Source organism: Alligator mississippiensis, chromosome 16 (assembly GCF_030867095.1).
Source record: "Alligator mississippiensis isolate rAllMis1 chromosome 16, rAllMis1, whole genome shotgun sequence".
Taxonomy (NCBI): Eukaryota; Metazoa; Chordata; order Crocodylia; family Alligatoridae; genus Alligator; species Alligator mississippiensis.
Genome location: NC_081839.1, coordinates 4,056,187 through 4,077,679, shown reverse-complemented (window position 1 = coordinate 4,077,679; position 21,493 = coordinate 4,056,187). Strand labels below are relative to the sequence as shown.

Below are 21,493 nucleotides of genomic sequence, written 5' to 3'. Positions count from 1 at the left end.
CACTATTCCATCTCAGAGTAGTGCTATGTCCACTTAGGTGAGAGAAATCTGACCTTTAGTTTCACCAATAGGCCTGGTCAGCATTTGATTTAGAAACCAAATACCCAGAGGCAGCTGCCAGTGACTCAATCAATGACATTTTCTGCCTCAATGTCTTCATAGCTATGGGTGTGCGCACCAGTCTGGATGATTTTAATGGGGGGGGGGGGGTCCTTTTTTTTCCTGTAATGAATGGAGCACTGCCAACAATGGAGCAAGCACTCTTTTTGGAAGCTCCTAAAGGCAGCATCTTCTAGGTGAAATAACATTGATGCCTGGTCTGCTGGGGATCATTAAAGGATTAGGGTGCAGCTGAAAAAGCAGAAGTTCTTTTTCACTCTTCCTAATGCCTTGTACTTAATACTCAGACCTGTCTGATAGCTCTGTACACACACACACACACACACACACACACACACACACACACACACACACACACACACACACTTGCAAAGATATTGCGATTTTTTCAATACCTATCTTGCAGCAGAATATGGCCAAAGACCATGGAAACAAGCGTTAGCTGTAAACTGGTTTTATTATTTATGAAAAATGGAATGTTTCATTAACAGAAACTTAAGTGGTGTTGGAACAAGAACACATTTATTACAAAAAAAAGCTGAACAAACAAATGAGTTCACATAATATTTCAGCTACAATATGGCAGCAATTTCTTTAATTACATAAATTGACGGTGACCCTGGGTAACAGAATTCACCACTGTCGCCATCTTGCATTCAAAGAAAATTAAAATTTTCAGTAGCGGCGGGTGAAGCGTGGATCGTTGGGTCTGTTTGCTCTGTCCTGCCCTGCGAACCCTTGCATTCCACTACTCTGCATCATCTGGTTCTGGTTTCCACCCTGAATGAAGCCCCCACGCCTAGAGAACAAGGCCAAACATTCAGGAATTTTATAAGCTGAAAGTTAACGCGTTGCTTTAAGTTTGCGGCATTTACCTTTTGAGTCATTTTTTTATCCTTGAAATACAGTGCACCAGATAAAACTGCTGGAACATTCTTGTCTTAAGTGACACATCACTAATGGTAATGAGACTAAGAGCTGGCGCTCTCCATGGCTACGCACAATTCTTTTAGCTCTTGGAACGTCCAAATGATTCAATTAAAAGAAGCGTGCACAAGTGTGGGATTTAGAAGAATAGGAAGTGACGGGCGAGGACTAAAAACCCTTGACAAAGCTTCTTACCCTGACATTCCTCCTCGATTCATCACATGGCCTGGTCCTGACTGACCAGGCATACCTCTTTCACCACCTGGTAAAAAAGCAAGAAAAGCATTTTTAATAGGAAAATTTAACCACCCCCCTTGCTCCCAGAATTTTGCTTGCTTGCTTTGTAATGCTGTTACTGTTAAAAGCTCTGTATGAATTTTAACTACCACTAAAAGTTCAGTAGCAGCAATTCATAGGAAAAAACCACAATCACGCTGGTAAGCAGCAAGTGTACCTTGCCATCTCTCATGATCCCGTCCCATCATTCCTCCATCCACATTTCCCTGCCATGAACGATCTTGATGCCCCTCTAACTTTCGACCATGATCTCCCCAGTCACGTCCATCTCTTAAAAAAAATAAAAGAAAAGCTTCCAGGTGCGTCCCTCATCAATTTGATAGCATAGGGTAAAGTCAAATACCAGACCCCATACATAAAAGCTGATTAAAATCATGTACAAAACTACATCTCTACCTGCCCCATATTTATAAGCACCCCTCTCTCTTTGGACAAACCCTAATTAGAAACTTGCTGGACAACCAGCCCATCACAAGGAATTGGATTTTCTCAGCATGGGTCGACACAGACATGAACAGCTGATACCGCACCGCAGCTCCATTAAGCAAATAACGTCACTTCAAAGTTACAGTGGCATAAATCTGCTCACTGAAGCCTTTGAAAGGATACTTCTGGGATTCCAACGGAGTCCCAGCCTATAAGGATTCTGAGCCAATTGCTCTGAATACTGTTGTCAATCCAGACCATTATGCATGAGATAGTCTCTGAAAAGAGACTGGAGCACAAGGGCCTGAAGGACACCTCATCTGCAAAAGAGCCAGCCCTTCCAATAGAGTGGTTGTTACCAGCAGAGCAGCTAGTTCAGCAGCTCTGTACTCACTACATTCTTGATGCACAAGGGAGCTACCTGTGTAAGTTTCTTGCCCATCCGAGGAAGAACAGCCCTTCGATGAAAACATCTGGAGAGGATTTCTATTTGTAAAACTGCACCCACTGTTGTTCTTTGGAAGTACATTTGAGGTTTCAAAGAGCATTAGCATGTTAAGTGCTGGTGAGCGATGGCCCGCATTTCCACGTACTAACCGGGACTGTGGGGGGATCCCTCTCCCTTCGCTCATTCTTCTGTCAGACCCGTAGCTGCCCCAACTGTCTCGTGCATCCCTTGAATGGCGGTCTGGTCCTCCATGCCGCTCATCTGGATAATGCTGAAAGGCAAAAAAGCATGCACAGGAATGCCATAGTCTTCCTCTCAGAGGTATACTAGTCAACAACCTTAAACCACTGGAATAGCCTATCGGAAGTCAGCACAAGCTAGGACAGCAAGACTCAATGAGGTCCGTCTTTGCATGAGCTTCTAGAGCTTTAAACGCTACCTGTTTTATTCTTCACTGACTCTTACTTCTCTAAGCAGTTTATTCTGGGTGCCAACTCCCTTTTATTGTCACACTATGGCTAGATAACTTTACATGAACCACTTCCATTTCTGCTCCTCCTCTTTGGATAACGCCAACAGAACACACATTTTCAAGGTACTGATCTAGTTGTCATGCATTTGCTTTTGTGCAGATTTGCCTTTACCGGTTATGGGACTGTATATTTTCTATAGCACACTTAGGTAGACTACAAGCTGTGAACTCCTTCCTGGTACCTCTCTCTGCTCATGAAGACAGTGCCAGAATAAATTACCACTTACACTTACAAACATCTGACACCAATAACTAGAACACTTTTCATTTTCACCTACTAGCCCACAAAGAAGAGTGCATATGGTAACTCCGATCATTTAGAGACAGTTCTTCCCTAATCTTTGACAGCTGCCCTAGTTAGCAACTAATTTATGCTTTGCACATTCAGTGCAAGAAATGAATTGCTTATTTAACAGCTGCTACGTTTTATGCCAGTGCTGGCTGCATTTAAGCAGCAGGTAACATGAACCTGGTGTATCAGTTTGGAACATGCTCTGCGCTCTTCCTCAGTGAAAGGCATAATCTATTTATGTGGTTTATGAAACCATCATTTGAACTGAACGTACCTGTGAATCTCTATCTGGTATTCCCCTTGAACCTTCTCTCCTGGAATAAAAAGGAGCAATTCAATAAAATCAGTAACAATCACATAATCAGACTCTAGTTTACAGGAAGTAACCCACCAGGCAATAACAACTACATTTCAATTAGAAAATCGCAACACATATTTAATTATTTAATTAAAAATCAAGTGTTTGAGGCAGAGAAACACTAAGTGTTTTAAAGCAGAAACACATCAGAGGACTGAAATAACGTACGCCAAAATCTGGGGAGCGAGGTAGCACAAAGCATGTTCAAGTGCCTGAGAAAATGGTACTAAATCAGACTAGGAGGCAAGGCTGAGACCAAGAAAGGCTACCTAATAAACATCACTGGGACCAACAGGAGCTGAAGAAATAACTGAAGTGGAATAGCTCCCACATGAAGCTTTCAGTTGCTATCCTTTCCTTTTTTGGGTCCTTGTGACAAGTTATGTAGCAGAATTCACAGATTTTGTTGGAATATGACAGGCCGCACGATGAGCGCTTCTGCTGTGGCCTCAAACTTGCGACCTCTAGGCTGTCAACCATCTGCCTTAGCACCCGTGCCAGCCCAGACCCCTGGAAATTGCTGTAAAAAAGTCCAAATGTGAATGTCTGCAGAACCCACAGTGGTGGTGGAAGCTCCACCCTGGGGAGATTTTCAAAAACTGGCTAGACAAGAGCTTTGGCCGGGATGATCTAGTTGGGTCTGGCCCTGCTCTGAACAGGGGGTTGGACTAGATGAGACCTCCTGAGGCCCCTTCCAACCCTAACTTCCTATGATTCTAACAAGTGTTTTCACATGGTTTGGGGGAAAAAAAGGTGCAGGTCTACAAATATGTAACAACCAGCTTCGCCTTTCATGCACTAGACTTCCAGTGTCAGAGGAGAAAGCACAGCTTTAAAACCAAAAGACGATTTTCACTAGCCTTGTCTAAAGAGCTAGGAAGCAGGACTGAGAACCCTGTGCAAGTGTTATCTGTACAGAAGCTTTCTACTTCCAAGTGCAGCACGGGAGACCCACTCAGCGTGTATAAGAGGGGGCTTTGTTTATGAGGCTTGTTCCAAACACCTGGCATGAAACTGCAATGTTTTTCAGGCAAATACGAACAAACATTTTTCAAGGCCGTTCTAAAAATAACAGACAACACCATGAACACAAGCTTGCAGATGAGCACACGTTGTGATGCCCTACTTTTGTTTCTGTGCTGTTTTGTAAGGAAAATAGTAAATCAGGTATGTAAAAAAATATGTCACCTTACTAACCTGTCTATAGAATGGTCTTGGTAACGGCCACGTTCCCTGTGGTCAAAATCATGGAAGCGCTCTTGGCGGCTGAAGTCAGAGTGGTATCTATCATCCATCGCCATTCGTTTCGCCTCTGGCCAATACGGATCATCCCGCCTGTAACAAAGCATGTACTGGGATGATGATTTTTCTTCTCTTGCTGTCTTCAAATCAAGTCTCAGTTGATGCATCTAGTTAGTTAATCTGAACTTTCAATAATTATTTTTTATTTTAAATAATTAAGATTGCTGACACACCGGACTGATGTGGCACTTCAATTTCAGAAAAGAGTTAACTATCACTACTACACACCCTTCAATCTCAGAATGTGTTACAATGAAGCGGCTATTCCATCTTACTGACATTGGCCTCTGAGGATTCAAATCCACAGTTTAAGTCACTCATTCACCCTCCCTTGAGTCTAGTATCTGTAGCAGTCAGACGGAAATAACCAATGTCATCAAACAGCGTTACGTACATTTCACTGGCTTTTTTATTTTCCTTACAATAAAACTGTACTAAAGTGGCGTGAATGACAGCCAAATTCATCCTTAGCAAAATCCAATTCACTATAATTGAACCAAGGGTAAAATTTATACCCAAGTGACTAGATTTCAGGTGCATCAGAAACAGGTGAGCAAACCCCCAAAGATCTTACAATTCAAGCAACTTTTTCTATCATTTTACAAGCCTTCCATCTTTGCAGTTGTGTGTGAACTGACATCCCAAAGGACACCGATTCAGAATGCCTGAAAACATTCGGCCACATTCAGAGCTTTGTAAGCCTGCAATGTCAGTATTAACAGGAGTCACTGAATGCTACAGCTTTTTGGTTTGTTTTTAAATCCTCAGAGACCTACGATGGGGACATTATAGACATGTTCCTACAACTACAAGAAACAGGGGAGCTAAGTACATTTCTGGCTATTAGCAACTCCGTGAAAGACTAATCACGCCCTGACACAAATCATTTAATAAAGTAAATGCAACTGGGGAACAACAATTTTCTGAACAGAAACACAGGTGCCCAACTTATGAATGATGTATTTTTCTTTATGCAACCTGGTCCACTTTAAAATTCAGTACTCAGCTAGCAACATAAACTGAGAGGTTTGTGAAAAACTGCCAGAGAAATGATCAAAGTGAAATGTAATTTGATAAGGTATAAGCTTCTTTCGCCACACTGGGGTAAGAAAAACACAGGAACAAAGCAGATTTAAAGCTTGTGAGAGTCAACTGAGGAAGAAACTCCCACTGCCATACAGGTCATGATGCAGGTAGCTGAAAGCCGATTCGAAGTACGAGGGGGAAAGTTACTCTTCCTTTATTCAAGAAGCAGCAAGGCAGTTCATGTCACAGCACTCAGAGAGCATGGCGTGGTAATGGATGGAATCCATAACCTGCTATGGCTGTCTGGCTGCATCATGTTTTCTAAGGCACTTCAGAGAGCAAACTCAGAGCGGCAATGCCTAACACATCTGTGCATTTTGCTGATTGTGCCTATTTAGAAAGATCAAATTAATATAACAAAGTGTGAACAGCAACTTGTAAACAAACTTTGAACTGCGAACAGTATGGCGATGCTGTGAAGTTCAGCATCTGTTCTCTGCACACTTACTGGCGGCATAAAATCCATTTGCTGGTTACTTCGCCAGCCCTCATATCACAGAGGGTCTCTAAAACTGCCTTGCAAGCACCATTACCTTCCATCAGGGTCATATGGTCGTCTCAGTGCAGACCGCCGCTCTTGTTCGTAGCGCAGTTGTTCTTGCTGGCGCCGCAGCTCCTCTCTCTCCCGTTGAATGCGCTCCTGTTCTCTTCTCCTCTCTTGCTCTATATGCATCCTCTCTCTTTCCAGTCTCTCCCTCTCCATACGTTCCCTGTCAAGACGTTGCCTTTGAAATTCAAGTCGCTCCCGCTCTCTCTGGAGCCTCTGTCTTTCATCCCGTTCATGAATGGCTTGAAGACGTTGTGCTCTCTCTCGCCGTTCTTGCTCTCTGTGTAATTCAAGTGGAGATTTGCTTTATCATAAGAAGTGCACACCTTCAGTTTCAGGGAGAAGGGAGGAGGGCAGGTTGTGACAAGTTTCTTAGATCACTTTGTACAACCCCATTAGCTTGGGCATTTTCCTCCTCACTAAAATCATAGCCAGTTAGAACAGTTTAAAAATAAATAAAAATCAATAAACACGTGAGACAAGAGGCAAGCAGTGTGTAGTGGTAACCATTCCTTTTCTTGAAAACAATTTTGAAAATGCTTCCTTTGGGCCAGCAAGCTCTCTATACATTCTGTACCTGGTGTCAAAGGAAAAAGGAGGTGTGCAATTCTGACAAAAGGGAAACACTTCTGCCCCAAAGAAACTGTCATTAAATATAAGCAAGGCTCAGAGTCGTTTTAGCAGAATTAAATGTAAAACGTGAAAAATCTTTCAGTAGTCTGTCTTTGAAAGAATACTGAAGTGCAAAGTTTTAGAGCAAAATCCATTAAGCCTTTTTTGACTAAGGCTATTAGGAAAATATAAACACTAACCAATGGAAAAAATACAAGACAGTAAATTTTGAACATAAATAATGCTAAACTCAAGGTAACAAAATCCACAAACATGCCATTTCTGTAACAGACACTGCCAGCAGAATACAATGTCACTGTAGGATAATGTTCTCCTGTTCTGTGCTATCAAGATATGTTTTCGAAGTAGAATAAATGATCCTTTGACATGTTTTATGGCCATTTTATCTCTTGCATGACAGCAAATGTGAAACTGCTATAAACTTGCAAAAATTGGTCAAGTATCAAGTATGCAATTTAACATTCCCTATGGTTTAATAAGTTCAGCTATAAAATGAACCACAACACAAAACTGTCATTTGTGAACAAGTTTCGCAGTCAAAACAAGGGACTAACAGTAACCTTCATAAGTTATCTGCAGTGAACAGTAGTCAGTTTTAATGACCACTTCCCTGATCTTATCCATTACTGTGGATTTCACAGGCAAATTATGTTTGGTTCCTGGGGAGAAACTTCTCATCACCACACCACTAAGAACAGCTGTTAAAGGTAAGAAAACTCTGTCTATGTTTTAGCATCAGGGATCACATTTGAACATCACCTACCGTTAAAGAGGTTGCTGTCAATCTATTGATTATTTTGCAAACAGCAGTCTAGATACTGCAAGCTGAAGGCTGTCAAAAATACTAATAGTGAGGAAAAGCCCTCAGGTGCTACTCTGAAAGAAAATACCTCTGCTGGGAAAGAAGCGTCAATATGAAACTCACCGCCGTCGTCTTTCTGTTTCTCTGATTTCTCGTTCTCTCTGTCGCTGGCGTTCACGTTCTCGCTGTTCTTTGATTTTATCAAATGACAAGATATCTTGTTTCTCTTTGCTCTCCGATTTGCGGTCCTGGCTCTTAGTGCTCTGTTTAATCAAGGTAATATAGTAAATTAAATACATGTTTGGATTAAGTTTCCAAAGGCAACGTTAATGCCCATTTACAGAGTACTCCACATATGCATAGCAGATAAGCACATAATTTGCTTAACTGTGAAACACAACACGAGTCCTAATTTGCTGCCCGTTGTTTAAGGCAGCGTTTCCCAACCAGAGTGCCACAGCACAAAAGTGTGCCATCAGAAATGAACAGGTACGACACAGAATTTTGCCATGGCGATGAGCTACAACTGGTATGAGGATGGGGAATGCCTTAACAGGTGCTGCTGAAAAGTTTTATTAATGTAAGTGTGGCTTGGGCTGGAAAAGGTTGGGAAACACTGGTTTAGGGTACCCTGGCTATCTGCGTGCTGGTTACATCCATAAAATGTCTAAGTGCATATTTCACAATTGTGCTCCCTTTAACTGCAGAGTTAATTTTACTGTACCTAACCATACTAGTTTGAAACTAATGGTACAGTTAACTCCACTAGGAAGAGCAAAGGAAAATGATCTCTCAAAGGGTGGCTCTCAGAAACCAGGGGAATTATGGGAATTAGCAGGCCTGAAACTGACTGTTAGAGGCCTTGAAAATGAGGGCACATAGTTCATTTTCAGGCCTGCTAATATCACAGTGTAGGGGTGCTGTACACATAAGGAGCACTGCTTATCAAATAAATGCACGGTCTAAGTACATAGCTTTTTCCAGTTCCAAGGCTATACACTTCAGCAGAGTACACTGTATACGCTCACAAAGAACCCATCAACCCTTCCCTACTAGGAGCTGTAATGGCCGACACTGCAGATAAGACAGAAAGGAGCCGAGGCCAAAGGAATCCTTGTATTTATACTAAAAACAGTCACTTAGCTGCAATTTCTGAGGAGAATGTGCAAGCATAAGATGAGACCATACCATTTTTAATAAATGCAAGAGCCCCTCCTCTGCATCCTATACCTTAAGAGACAATGTTGTCTCAGTGGCCTTGTTACAGTACAAATGCAATTTCCTGCCTCTAGCATCAATGATTATGGTTACAGCATAGGCAGGGCACAAACGTTTATCAAAACTGCGTTATGTTACTAGTTCATACTGGTTTAAAAAAGGAAAACCGAAGTTCTCGAAATGTAAATCAGACACTCCACAAAGATCTTTCAGGGAAGATTGCCCTGGTGTCTATGAACAATATACTCACTCTTTCTTTTGATGTAGTAGAAGTTTTCACACTAATAACTGGTTCTCCTTTGGATTTATCCATCACCACTGTCCTTTCAGTTCCTCGACTTCCTATTTAAACCAGAGGGGAAAAAGTACAAACCAAAGACCATTTAAGTCATCTAAGAAACGTTAAACTGTTCTTGAAACAACTGAAGTCATCAGATTAGGTGGATATAATCATTTATGGAAACGCAAAAGCAGAAAAATATTTTAGATTTAAAGTTTTAAATTTGTTTAGACTTTGAATATGACACTGGCTCCAGCAGGTAAGATACATCAGCAAAAGCACCACTTTATAATGCTCAAAGTTTGTTACCTTTAGGAAACTAACACATTCAAGACAGACTATTCAAAATGGTGAATGTAAAGCATTGGGCAGAACTCTCCAAAAGAAGGGAATATAATTTTCCCCAGAGACTCCACTGTCTAGCTATGGCACAACACAATTGTCATTTTGTTGGGATGTCTTTGTCAGCTGTTAACTGCCCATGTGAACGACATCTGTAATACGGTATCCCATTTATATTAACAAAGCAGCTTAAGCTACCTGATTTGCTTATCCTTGAGCGATCCGTGACTCCTGCTTTCTGTTCATCTTTCTCTTTTCCTTCTTTTTCATCTTTGCCATCTTTTTCCATTTTCTTAGCATCATCTTTCTTGTCGGTCTTCTCATCCTTTTTAATATTGACAGACCTACAGATAAAATGAGCTTTAAAGCAAAGTACAGAGGAAATAGTCTAGATGCACGCACTCCTTTTCGACTTCTGCACAAACCAGTCTTTTAAAAATTGAAATTGCAACAAATTCTTCTCATCTGCCAAATACTAAACACAACACATTTGCATCTTATTATTTTTAATCTAGTTGACTGAATATCAAAGCTTGAAAGATGCAAGGGAAAAGACAGGTGATTCTTTTGAACACAAGTTCTCCAGATGGTTTTTGATAAAAATTTCAATTATTTTGATGATTAACTTCATATCCAGCTCACTTTTTGGAACTGAAATGCAGACACCCACAAAAATTATGAGCTCATTCAGAATAAGAATTTTTGCATAAACGTTTGAATCCTAAGAATCTACCAAGCAAGATGGTCAAAGCACAATCAGGGGTTTTGAAAGGTAGTTTAATATGGAGTGACCTCTAAGCAGCAAATAAACTACTGTGTAAGGGATGCCTCTCACAAACAAAGGCTATCAAACCCCACAAAAAATAAACACTGGAAAAATCTCTCTCCTGGCCCATTCCAAAGGCTGTTTTAAAAACAGGGACTAGTCTTTTAATGAAGTAGCCTAAACAAAAGGATGATATGACAATTTATAGAGCTGACCCACTCCAAGGAACATAAAGAGACCCTTTAATCCTCATCTGTGAGGAGACAGTACATTCAGCAATAATCATGCTGAAGATCATGTTGTCAATGCTGGTTTTGTGAGTGAATTTACTCAAGAGATGCCAGTACAGGGCCTGAAAAGATGTGGCTAGATTCCAAGTTACAAACAACTGCACTGGATTGTTACAAAAGAACCCGTGGCACCATTGTGATTTCTTCTTCACCACGTCTGTCTCAACTACTCAGTGATAACCCAGTCCCTTCTTAAAACGCAGATAAAGACAAAAGTAGAACAGAGCAAAAAGTTATATACCATTTTTGCAGGCAGAAACTGGGTCTTACACTACACGGGTCTGCTATGCCAGCAACGTTGTACTAGCATATGCTAGACCCAAGACCCCCTTTTTTGATCTTTCACAGATACAATTCACAGGATCTAAGAATTTCATCATTGTCTTAATGTACCATTTTAAATAAGCACCAGGTATGTGGGGGCAATCAGACATTAGGGTGTCCTGAACTGAAGCAGAGACACAAATTTGAAATATACACATAAGGAGGAACTGGGTTACAGATTTAACTTGTTGCTATTCACTCTCAGATGAAAAAAATTCTGAAATGGGATCCATTAAGCAAGACCTACAGAGTGCAATAAAAATGCCTGTCCTGCTCTATGAGCAAACCAAGTTATTTGAGGGTTAGTATGAACCAACCAATCACGATGCAGTACTTCCAAAAGTATCTTTCAATTTGTTATTACTCTTTAACTCTGGTTTTGCATTACATTTTAATATTTCAAATATAGGATCTCTTAAAAAAAAAAAAAAAAAGAATTTACTTTTCAGACTTGGAATCTGTAGAATGGTGTCTGTCTTTTTCCTTCTTTACTTCATTTTCTTTTTTGTCTAAAGGTTTTTTCCCAGCTGGTTCATTTTTTGCCTGGAATTTTAAATATCAGAGCATTAGTCTATGCAGTATTTTTATCCTTGCATTACACTGAATCATGGAAAGTTCTCACTTACTTTTTCTACAGAGATCATTTTTCCATGTAGCTCTGTTCTGTGGAGGTGACTAATACATTTAGTTGCTTCCTCAGATGTGGACATTGTAACAAAACCGTAACAGCGAGCACCAGGACTGCGAGCGTTAGTTACTACTTTTGCACCAACCACCTTGCAAAAATTAAATTAATACAAGTTATTTTGTAACTGCAGAACATCATGTATTTACAACTTAAGTACTGCCAAGTCCCTCATATACCAAAAGAATTGTTCGTCAATACCGTGTAAACCAAGACCATTTGCTCTTCTGAAACTGCACTGGAAGATCAGCATTTCTAACAAGAAGCATTTGTCCAACTGAGCCAAGTTTATTTTGCAAATGACCCCAAAGTTATACAGGGGAACAGAGATATAAGTAGACTGGTCGGAAGAATTCTGAAAAATCTGCCATTAAAGTACTTCTCCAAGTACTAGAAATATTTCCATACATGGCAGTGATGGTGCCAAAATAGTTGGGAAGACTTTAGTTTAAGATTATAATGCAGATTTTAGTTCTCCAGAAATCTTATCCTTGCTGCACAGTCCAGTGACCACAGAGGCCAGTCACATGCTGTACACTACCCCACTGTTTCTTATCTTGCATATCAGTCTACTGAATCTTTGGCTGGGGTAAGATATCTAGTTTCTTCAATTCAGTAATAAAATGCAGATGTATGGATTTGTTAAAGTACCTTTAAAGCAATTAATGCTAACACTGGACTACCACAGGCATGACTGACATTGTAAAAAGATGCACTTTTCTGGATAAGCAAACATACAGAGTACCTGAGTGTCATTCAGAAAATCCTCACTAACAAATTGCCAGTCAGGTAGCATCTAAGACCTGGCTTGCAGAAAACATCCTGGTTTCATTTTTTTTCTGTGAATGGTAAAGTGACTGGGGGTGCAGAAGTAAGCAACCAGTGTTTTACTTTCCCCAGAAATTTTGAAAGGTATTTGGTGAAGTGCTATATTTGTAGGGAGCTATTTTCAAAAGCTGGTTAAAAGCCCAGCTCCTGTTGTTTAATCCAGCCTCTGGAAACTTGCCACTAATTACATGGCATTTTTCTGTCCAGTTGCTTTGTTTGTTAAACCATACAACTAGTTCATGCCAACTTTCCTCATAATTCAATATGCTGTTCCTTACTAGAAAAGAAACAGCTAGATGGTACAGCATTTAAACCCTTTTATCAAAATTAGTAAGTAAAATTGAATGTAGAAGCACTGTACAACACATACCTTTCCATACTTGCTGAAAAGGTTCTTCAAGTCCGTAGCTCTGGTAGAAGAGGAAAGTCCACTAACCCACAAATTTCTACCAGAACTGCTACTTGCACGACCTAATTTAAAAAAATTATTAAACACTACTATATCAGAGAAGCGCTGCATTCAAAAAACAATTTCCCTAGAAATTCCACTTTCATAAATTACAGCCCATACTAAATCTAAACTACACTACCACTTCAATTCCAACGTTTAGACCTGCTCATCACTCTTCAGTACATGAGGTTTAATTTCTGTATCTCAAAACAAACCACTAGTGTTGTGACATGCAGAGTGATAAAAGCATGATATGGTATTTTCAACTAGAGAGTTTCTGCAAAAAAACTAACAAACAACCCACTATTAGAGACCTGAATTTCTTTAATGACTACCACAGGAAGTAGAAATCTAATCAGAAAGTTTTAGATAACGTTTTTAAAGTCTTGCCTTTACTGCAGTCCATCAGCAAGACTATTTTATGTAAGTTAGAGCTAGTCAAAAGTAACAGTCTTGTTAGGAGAGACAATCTAATCAATTCTCATCACACAAGAGTTAACCTGAATTACAAGAAAGTTAATCTTCATTGCACTGGCAGTCTTCCCTGAAGATGTGAGAAACGCACATTGAATAAAGCAATTTACTAATTTCCCTCTTAGCATTACTGTGCTTTCAAAGGCACATCCTAATCCTGAAAAAACACAATTTACACATCCACTTAAATGCTACTACTGGGAGCAATCCCACCAAGATTAACAGAACTAAGCCATAGCAGTTAGGTATACACTCTTAAGGGAAGATTATGGCCAAATGAAACCCATAAAAGATCGGCCAAAACATAAGCCCAATTTTTCCCTTGAATTCTGCTGACCTCAGTCAGTCAATTTATGTCAGGATTTGGCCCAATAATTTTATCCAAAATCAGTCTCATTTCTAAAACCTACCTTTCTCATCTTTTGAGACTGTCTTTGTCTCTGCATCCTCAATAGAGCTAAAGACAAAAAACGATGTTAGTGAACAAAGAATAATCAGAAACCAAACTAACTCTTATATGCACTAGCATTCAATACCTACCAGAAAATTAGTTGTGAAATAAAAAGACCTTTGCAAACTTGTTTTAAGAAATCTGACAAGAAATAAGGGAAGTCATTTGCTTAAAACAGATAATTAATTCTGTTTGGCACATAATAAAAATTAGGAACAAATTAAGAAAACAACCTTTGAAGGTTGAGGAAAGGAAAGAAATCAAGACCTTGGTTAAAAACTGCACAAGAAACAAAAGAGATTCTTTAGGAATAAGCTACAATTTCATCAGTCTCGCTGGCCAATTGAAGGAAACAGCTTTTTTGCATCACTTAATGACCAATGAAAAAAGATAGCATCTGGTCTAGAACTGAGAAAAAACAAACCTCTTTTTCTGATCACCGCCCTCATTGGTAGAGGACTCTTTAGTAGCGGATGAGTCTTCAGCATTAGCTTTGTCTTCGGGTTTCTTGGCATCTTCTTTACTATCTTTGGTTTCGGCACCCGCGCCTGTATCCGCTGTTTCCCCACTAGAGGCTTCCGGGCCTTGGGAGGCTTTGCTACTCTGATCGCTTACGGGGTCTACTCCTAAACATTCAGAGTCCTCCGGTTTCTCTTCCTCTATTGTCTGTTCACTTGTCTCCCCTTTCGCTACAACTAAACGCTTTGCCTCCTTCCTTGCCACCGCTGGGGCCGATTTGCTGTCCAAAGCTAAGGCCTCTTCCTCCGACTCAGCGGCAGCAAGAGCGTCCTCTTCCTCCGCTAGCTTTCTGCCTGGCACCACGTTACTTCCTTCCTGTGCAAATGGCTGCTCCACTTCGGAATTGTCTTCGTTAAGTGGCTCAGATTTACAAGTTTCCCCCAAAATGTCGAGTATTTTCTCATTTTCTACGGATTTAACAGGAATAGAATGGCACAAGATTTAATCACCAGGGAAATACAGCAATCACAAATGTGGAACTGGCATGGCTGCCACACTAACACCAAGAGACCTTCTAAGCTACACAGAGATTGGAAAACCCTAGTGGACACAACAGTAAGAGCCCTAGGCTAGCTGCTCTCTAACAAACTCTTACGTTAAAGCCCGAAAGCTACACGGAAGAAAAACGCCCAATAAACTTAACATATAACCTTCTGGCTGATCCTTGACAGTCTTCATGATGTCGAGTTCTAGTTCTTCCTAATTTAGCTTCCAAAGTCCAAGATCCTTAACTGACTGCATCAATTCTTTTGACAGTTCAATTTCCAGATTCCTGTGAAATTCTTTTAGCAGAGAGTCCAACATGAAAACTGGGGCATCTTCTGTTGGTGCACAAGTATTTTTGCAGTCCAGAAAGTGAATAATATCTGTATGATAATTCCATGAAGAAACTCGGTCTTCCTTCTTCTGAAGTCCATTCACTTTAGTTCCCTACCACAGCTTTATATACTACCTGAACTCCTCTATTCAAAATTACAGAATTATGGTACTGTGTGATATCACAAGATCTGCTTTTATGTGCAGAACCTTTAAATTTCAAGGCTCAGGTTAATTAACATAGCCAATGAGAACATTTTCTAATCAACCACTTTAATTCACATTGAACCTATTTTCTCAAATGATGGAGATGACACCATTACAGATCTGGTGATATGACTGGGTTTCCAATCTCTATGACCCTTGCATGATCTGGTTGTCCACCATTAGAACAATGCACACTATAGTAATTCAGTTTAAAAAAAAAAAACAAAACAAAAAACCAAAGTAGGGATACAAAAAGGGATTAGGTGGAAGTGTGAAACTGTTTCCAAACTAGGTGTGTTTTTTTGTTAAACAGTACCTGGCTCCAAAGGCAGTTCTTCAATTTCCTACAAACAAACAAAACAAACAAAAAAAAATATATATATATGTATATATATCACAGCACTGTTCAACTGGGCCCAAATTACATCTAGAAGGAATTTAAAAAATGCTCAAGTTTTGGTAATATTGTAAACTGTGAGAAGTGTAAATTCCTTAAATTATCTTTAAATAAGTCTTAACCTACTATCTTTACATAAAGTCCTAACGCATTGTCCACTGATGAAATAAAAGAATAGGAACTCAGAATTAATTGCATAAAGGAAGAGTTTCTGTGGCAACTCAGAGAACACTGCAGCACTGATACAGCCATTTCTGTTTTACACAGAATTAGATAATATCAGAATAGCAGTATTATTCAGCTAGCATGTGATGTGCTGTTCATTTATAGTACTCCCAGAAACACATGCAAATAATTAGCAAGCAAAAGCTTCATGAACACCATGCTCCTACAATTTGCAATCCCATGTTCTAAATCTGTTAGGGTTAAACTCTTTAGCACACTTGCCTCAAAAATCAGCCTTGTGCCATCCCCACGAGCCACTCTGGTCCCTTCCCTCTGCCCAGTGTGCTGCTCTGCTTTCTATTCCCTGCCTGATCCACTGCACTGTTTTGTTTCTTGCCCTATTTGCCACTGAGCTGCCTGTCCCCTCCCCAATTTGCTGCATGCCACACACACGCTGGCTGCCACGCCAGTTGTGGCATGTGTTGCAAGGTTGCCACCCTGTTCTACTTAAGTTTTTTTCTGTGACCTTGATCAGCAGAAACAGGTCACCTACAACTCTTGTGGAAGTCAGCAAGAGCCCTGGATGCTCAAGGATGCTGGAACCCAAACCCAGTGTTTCAGCAATAATTTCAATCATTGTATATCATATCTAAGTATTCTGAAAATTGTATTCACACATTTGATGAAGGAAATAGAGTGAAGTGCAACAGTTATAGTTTGAGTTGGGTACAGAATACAAATTGGATTGTTTTTAGAATAAAGCATAAAAGGGCCTCAAATTCTCTGAATCTACACACAAATATATAGGGGAAATCCATGTAGTTTTAATATGCTTACTGCATATTCTTACTTCTAAATTAAGAAATAAGAACAAAACATTTGAATATTTTCCAGAGAGACAAAGGTATTAGCTGTTCATACATCATCATTGCTAGTAATGTTAAAAAAGTTGTGCTTATTTACCTTTACAATAATCAAATCAGATGAAGTAGCATCTAAACAGTTCCCAACATCTTCACTCTCTGCCTGAAAGAATAAATAGGCGACATTTCATTCCCTACAGAATATCCATCACATCTTTAATGAAAATGAAACCAAATGAGAAACTGAAAGGTTGGAAAAACATTTAATTTCTAACTTTACCTTCCTGAGATATATGAAATTAAATATTTACTAGCCTTTAAAACTTGAAAACCTGGCTAAGGATGATTGCAACTTAAAAAAAAAGAAAGAAAGAAATCAGGTAACAAACTGTCCCTAGTCTGTCCCTGCCCACTTTAAAGTCTCCTTGTTGTTTTGAAAATAAATGTCAACATTAAACAAAAAGATCCCATATGGCATATTTTTCCTTATATGCCTTTTATTCAAACACACTAAGCAAGGTTTCCCTCTAGACCGCCAGCTGGTCTAATGAAAAATTGCAATGTAATTAATTTTACAGTAAAAATATACAACCCACTCAATATTTTAATTTTGTTATTTATTACTGCCAATTCTAAATTAAAGAAAAAGCAGTCATCTCAGGATATGATCAATCCAGATGATGGAGACAAAGCACATCACAGAGTAATATGAGTATTACTCTCTTCCTGTACCCCACTGTATGTTTCAAGAAAGTAACCTAAACAATTACAGAAAAGTTTATACTCCAGCAAAACAAGATAATGCTGCCCATTACAAACTAACACGTGCAAAAAGCCAGCGTGAAAAATATTTCCAATGCCAGGATGACTGGGAGACCAAATGTTATCATAAAATGTAAAATACATTGTACGATAAACCGTTGCAAAGCCGATTCAATTACAAAGAAGACAGACTATGGCATACGTATCCCTCAGACTACCATCCAAAACAAAGGAATGATGAGAAAATGGGAATGTAAAGTTTAAGGCACAGCAGGGAATTCACTGATTTAATCAGTAATGCTTTCTAGATTACTACTACTGTGGGCACTAACAAGGCATGCAAACAGAACCTATGCATGTTTTAAATCAAAAATGCTATTTCTACAAATAATTTTTTAAAAATAAAATAAAAATCAATGACCATAAAAAAAAAATTCAGATTCCCAAATTATTTCCAGTATTGTTCAGGTACAATTTCACTATTTAATTTGAAAAAAAAAAAAAAAATTCTGATTCCACACATGTAAGAGATGCATACCATCACTACTGGTATTTCTCTTGATTCTTCTTTAATTTCTGATAATTGCGGAGATGCCTCCAAGTTACCTACAGGATATTCTGTAGGCTGATCTGGAAGTTCTTTCATTTCTGCATCATCATTTTCTTTACTATCAGACAGTGAGTCAAGAATATTATCAGCACTGTAATCCTCTCCGCAATCTACAGCACTGCCATTATCTATTTCAGCTTCATCTAACACACTAATATCCATCATGTCAATATCCTGCAAGTTATCCAAACTTGCTTCAATATCCTCCTGTAAAAAGAAAAAAAGTACATATAATAGACATTGTGACTTAAATGTAACACTATTATTTTTCACCTCAAATGCAGTAGCACATACCTGTCCATCTCCAGAATCCTCCTCCAGTCCATTATCTTCAACACCCTCTTCCTCTGGTTTGCGCCCTAGTAACATTACGATGATTAGAATGAGAAACAACAAAAACCATATTCTTCAGACTGTGTTGTGTTAGAGCACGGGTTAAATACAGTTCTTTGCAGAAAAAGTTATACACGTGGCCTCCTATTCAACAATTCTTAAAAAGAAACAAAAAACCCCTTAATATCACATTTCACTAAGTGAGAACAATACAATGTCTAAACATTTACCAGTTGTACTAAACAAGACTCAACCAAAAGCTTCTCTAAAGTACTTGCAGACTACTTGATTCAATGCAGCAACATAACTTGACTAAATCATAACTGTTATTATTTTCAAAAGTTTATTTAAAATATCAGTCTAATAACAATTCTTACTACGGGAAGTAACAACTCATCTCTTTGACCTATACTATTAGCAGCAACAGCTATTACTAAACTCAAGTGTCCACCACAGAAGAGTAAACTTCTCATGACAACAGACCAAATCATTTCTCAGGCATTTATTTCCTCAAAGACCAAAGAACAGCACAAGAAAGGGGGAAAAGTTTTTAGAAATAGCCTTTCCATAAAGGAGAAATGTTTCAGTTTCGATGCTGTTTCACTGAAATGATGTTTTACATATTGACTGGGAAGGGAAAAAAATTCTTTAATCATTAACCATCTCTTTACTTTTACAGGCGTTTTCTATATTCTGAGTTATGATTATGCATTTGAATTTGCAAGTCAATTTAATCCACAGCCAGTGACTAATGGCACTGACCTGAGCCAGGCATAGTTCTGTTACATGAGCATTGTGAGGAGAGGCTACGTGATCGAGCACAATGCACTTCAAAGCTTTCAACAATTTACTCATCAATTATTCAAAATACTTGCTATACGTAATTCAGTACTGAAGAAGGTTCTACCTCTAAACTGTTAGTTTTAAAAAATGATTTAGTGACAGTGACAAACAACCCTGATTTCAGAAACAGAAACATATCTTTAAAAAAAAATAAATAAAAATCACAAGATAAGGTAATTCTTCACCATTACCTGGAGGATTTGTTTGTACTAGCAAAATTATTCCAAGCAGTAGTTAGAAATATCACCTGAAAACAACTTTCAAGTATATATAGATATATCATCAGGGTTAATTTTTAACTATAAATGTAAATAAATGTACCATTAAACTATTAAGAACAGTAAACTATGGAATCAAGAGCTTCACCACTGGAAACAGAAACTGGATTCCCCCCCACCCCCTGCGCCAATCTACTCTGACTATCCAATGACTTTCCCCTCTATAATGGTAAGCAGAGCTTTAAAAGAACATGAAGATTTAAGTTCCAACTGGAATCAACACCAGCATTGCTTTTTTTCTTGAAGTTTTGGGGTTTTTTTGGTTTAGAAACGTCGAGATTTCAGGTCTTCTACATCTCATGTAACTGACTGTGGACTCTATGCATCTACAGAAACGTAAAAGAATTTGGGGACAGACCAGCTTGGTTAAGCATATCAATAAAGCAGCACGTTGTGGAAGGAAGGACAGACAGAAGGAAGGTTGTTTTTTTTGTAAGCGCAATGTATTAGCGAATCAAGGGAAAAATATCCTCTCTCAACTTCTTTATACCTTTGCTGCTTCTTTTTGGAGTTTTCTTGACCGTTATCTCTGAAACGACTGGAATCTCTTCAGGATTTCCCCCTTCCTCCTCAATGGCCTATTGGGAGGAAAAGCGAGAGAGATAAATACAGCGTTTGTTTACAGAGTACTATAAGCTGAGCGTGCTGAACACATCACAGGCAAAAAAAACCACCGTGGCAAAACCCAACAGACTTCGGTTTAAAACCAGGCCAACACTGCTTGGATGCACGATGCCAAAAGCGAGTTTCACAAGTGCTCCGACATGATGGATTCATAGATTCACAGACTGCAAAGTCAGAAGGGACCACAACGGATCCTCGTGTCCGACCCCCTGCCCCTAGAAGTGCAAAATCCTCCCAGTTGCTTCCAGAACACAATCAGTGCCCGCCATGGACTGGGTCAGACCACAGGTCCACCTTGTCCAGTCTCCAGTCATAGATTTCATACATTGAGGGGCTGGAAGGGACCTCGCAAGATCATCAGGTCCAGCCGCCCTGGGAAGACAAGTCCAGTCTCCTGTCCTGGGACCTCCTGGTCCAGCGATTCTCTACTAGTGGGATGTGAAGGGTGTGTAGGTGGGACTTTTCCGAAATGTGTCATTCCTGAGAAAGGTAGGCGGCCCAAAATGCACGTGAGCGTAAAAACACACTTCTTGGGAAAAAAAGTGTAGGGGGAGGGGTGCAGCAGTGAACTAGGCCCGCGCACACCCGGAAGTCCCAGTCGTGTCACGTGACATCCCCCTTCCGCTTGGCGCCATTTTCTCCCCGGCGGGGGGGGGTCTCGCCAGTTTCGAGCTGCGCATGCGCCGAGCGCGCCTCAAGGCCCCCTCCCCCCTCCTCCCTGCCCCTCGCACCCCCACCCCGCTCTCACCTTGCGGAGCCGCTCCATGAGGACGCTCTTGTTGCCGCCACTGTCCAGGTTGCGGCGCTTGAGCTCGGCCCGCAGGTCGATCACGCGCAGCTCGCTCAGCCGCCGGGTCTCGGACTCTGAGCCAGGAGCCACCCCTCCGCCCAGGAGCGCGGGCTCGCCCGGCCCGGCTGCTGACTGACACTCCGCCATGGGGCCGCCGCGGTGCTGAGGGGAAAAGGGACCAGCGCAAAGCGGTCGGACAGCACAAAATGGCGGCGCCGCCGAGACGCACTCTGGCTCACAGTGCGCAGGCGCACGAGAGCGGCGGCGGGCAGTGCTGCGCTTGCGCGGCGGCCCCGGCCGTGCCCCGCCGACCCGCACATGTGCGGACGCTGCCTAAACTCATGGCGCATGCGCAAGGCCGAGCCGCCGTCTTGTGGCAGTCTCCACTCTGCGCATGCGCTAGACCA

At 40.3% G+C, this 21,493-nt stretch overlaps 1 protein-coding gene across 4 annotated transcripts; it reads right to left on the bottom strand.

Annotated features, from left to right (window-relative positions):
* Positions 1-558: 558 nt before the first annotated feature.
* Positions 559-21,321, bottom strand: LOC102561009 (scaffold attachment factor B1). Of its 4 annotated transcripts, XM_059719520.1 has the most exons (21): positions 21,045-21,321; positions 20,163-20,250; positions 18,513-18,577; positions 18,147-18,425; positions 16,947-17,009; positions 15,738-15,765; positions 14,304-14,805; positions 13,839-13,885; positions 12,874-12,974; positions 11,617-11,766; positions 11,433-11,533; positions 9,809-9,954; positions 9,239-9,330; positions 7,894-8,033; positions 6,322-6,615; positions 4,598-4,735; positions 3,317-3,356; positions 2,368-2,489; positions 1,502-1,614; positions 1,243-1,309; positions 559-919 (listed from the first exon to the last, which is right to left on the bottom strand). In XM_059719520.1, exons 1-21 carry the CDS (start codon positions 21,231-21,233, stop codon positions 796-798), a joined length of 2,889 nt encoding a protein of 962 aa, XP_059575503.1. In that variant the 5' UTR covers positions 21,234-21,321; the 3' UTR covers positions 559-795. The 4 variants fall into 4 exon arrangements, 3 of the variants coding, with proteins under 3 accessions (XP_059575503.1, XP_059575504.1, XP_059575505.1); XM_059719521.1 differs by lacking the exon at positions 18,147-18,425 and having other exon boundaries at positions 21,045-21,320; XR_009457719.1 differs by lacking the exon at positions 1,502-1,614 and having other exon boundaries at positions 887-919.
* Positions 21,322-21,493: the final 172 nt, after the last annotated feature.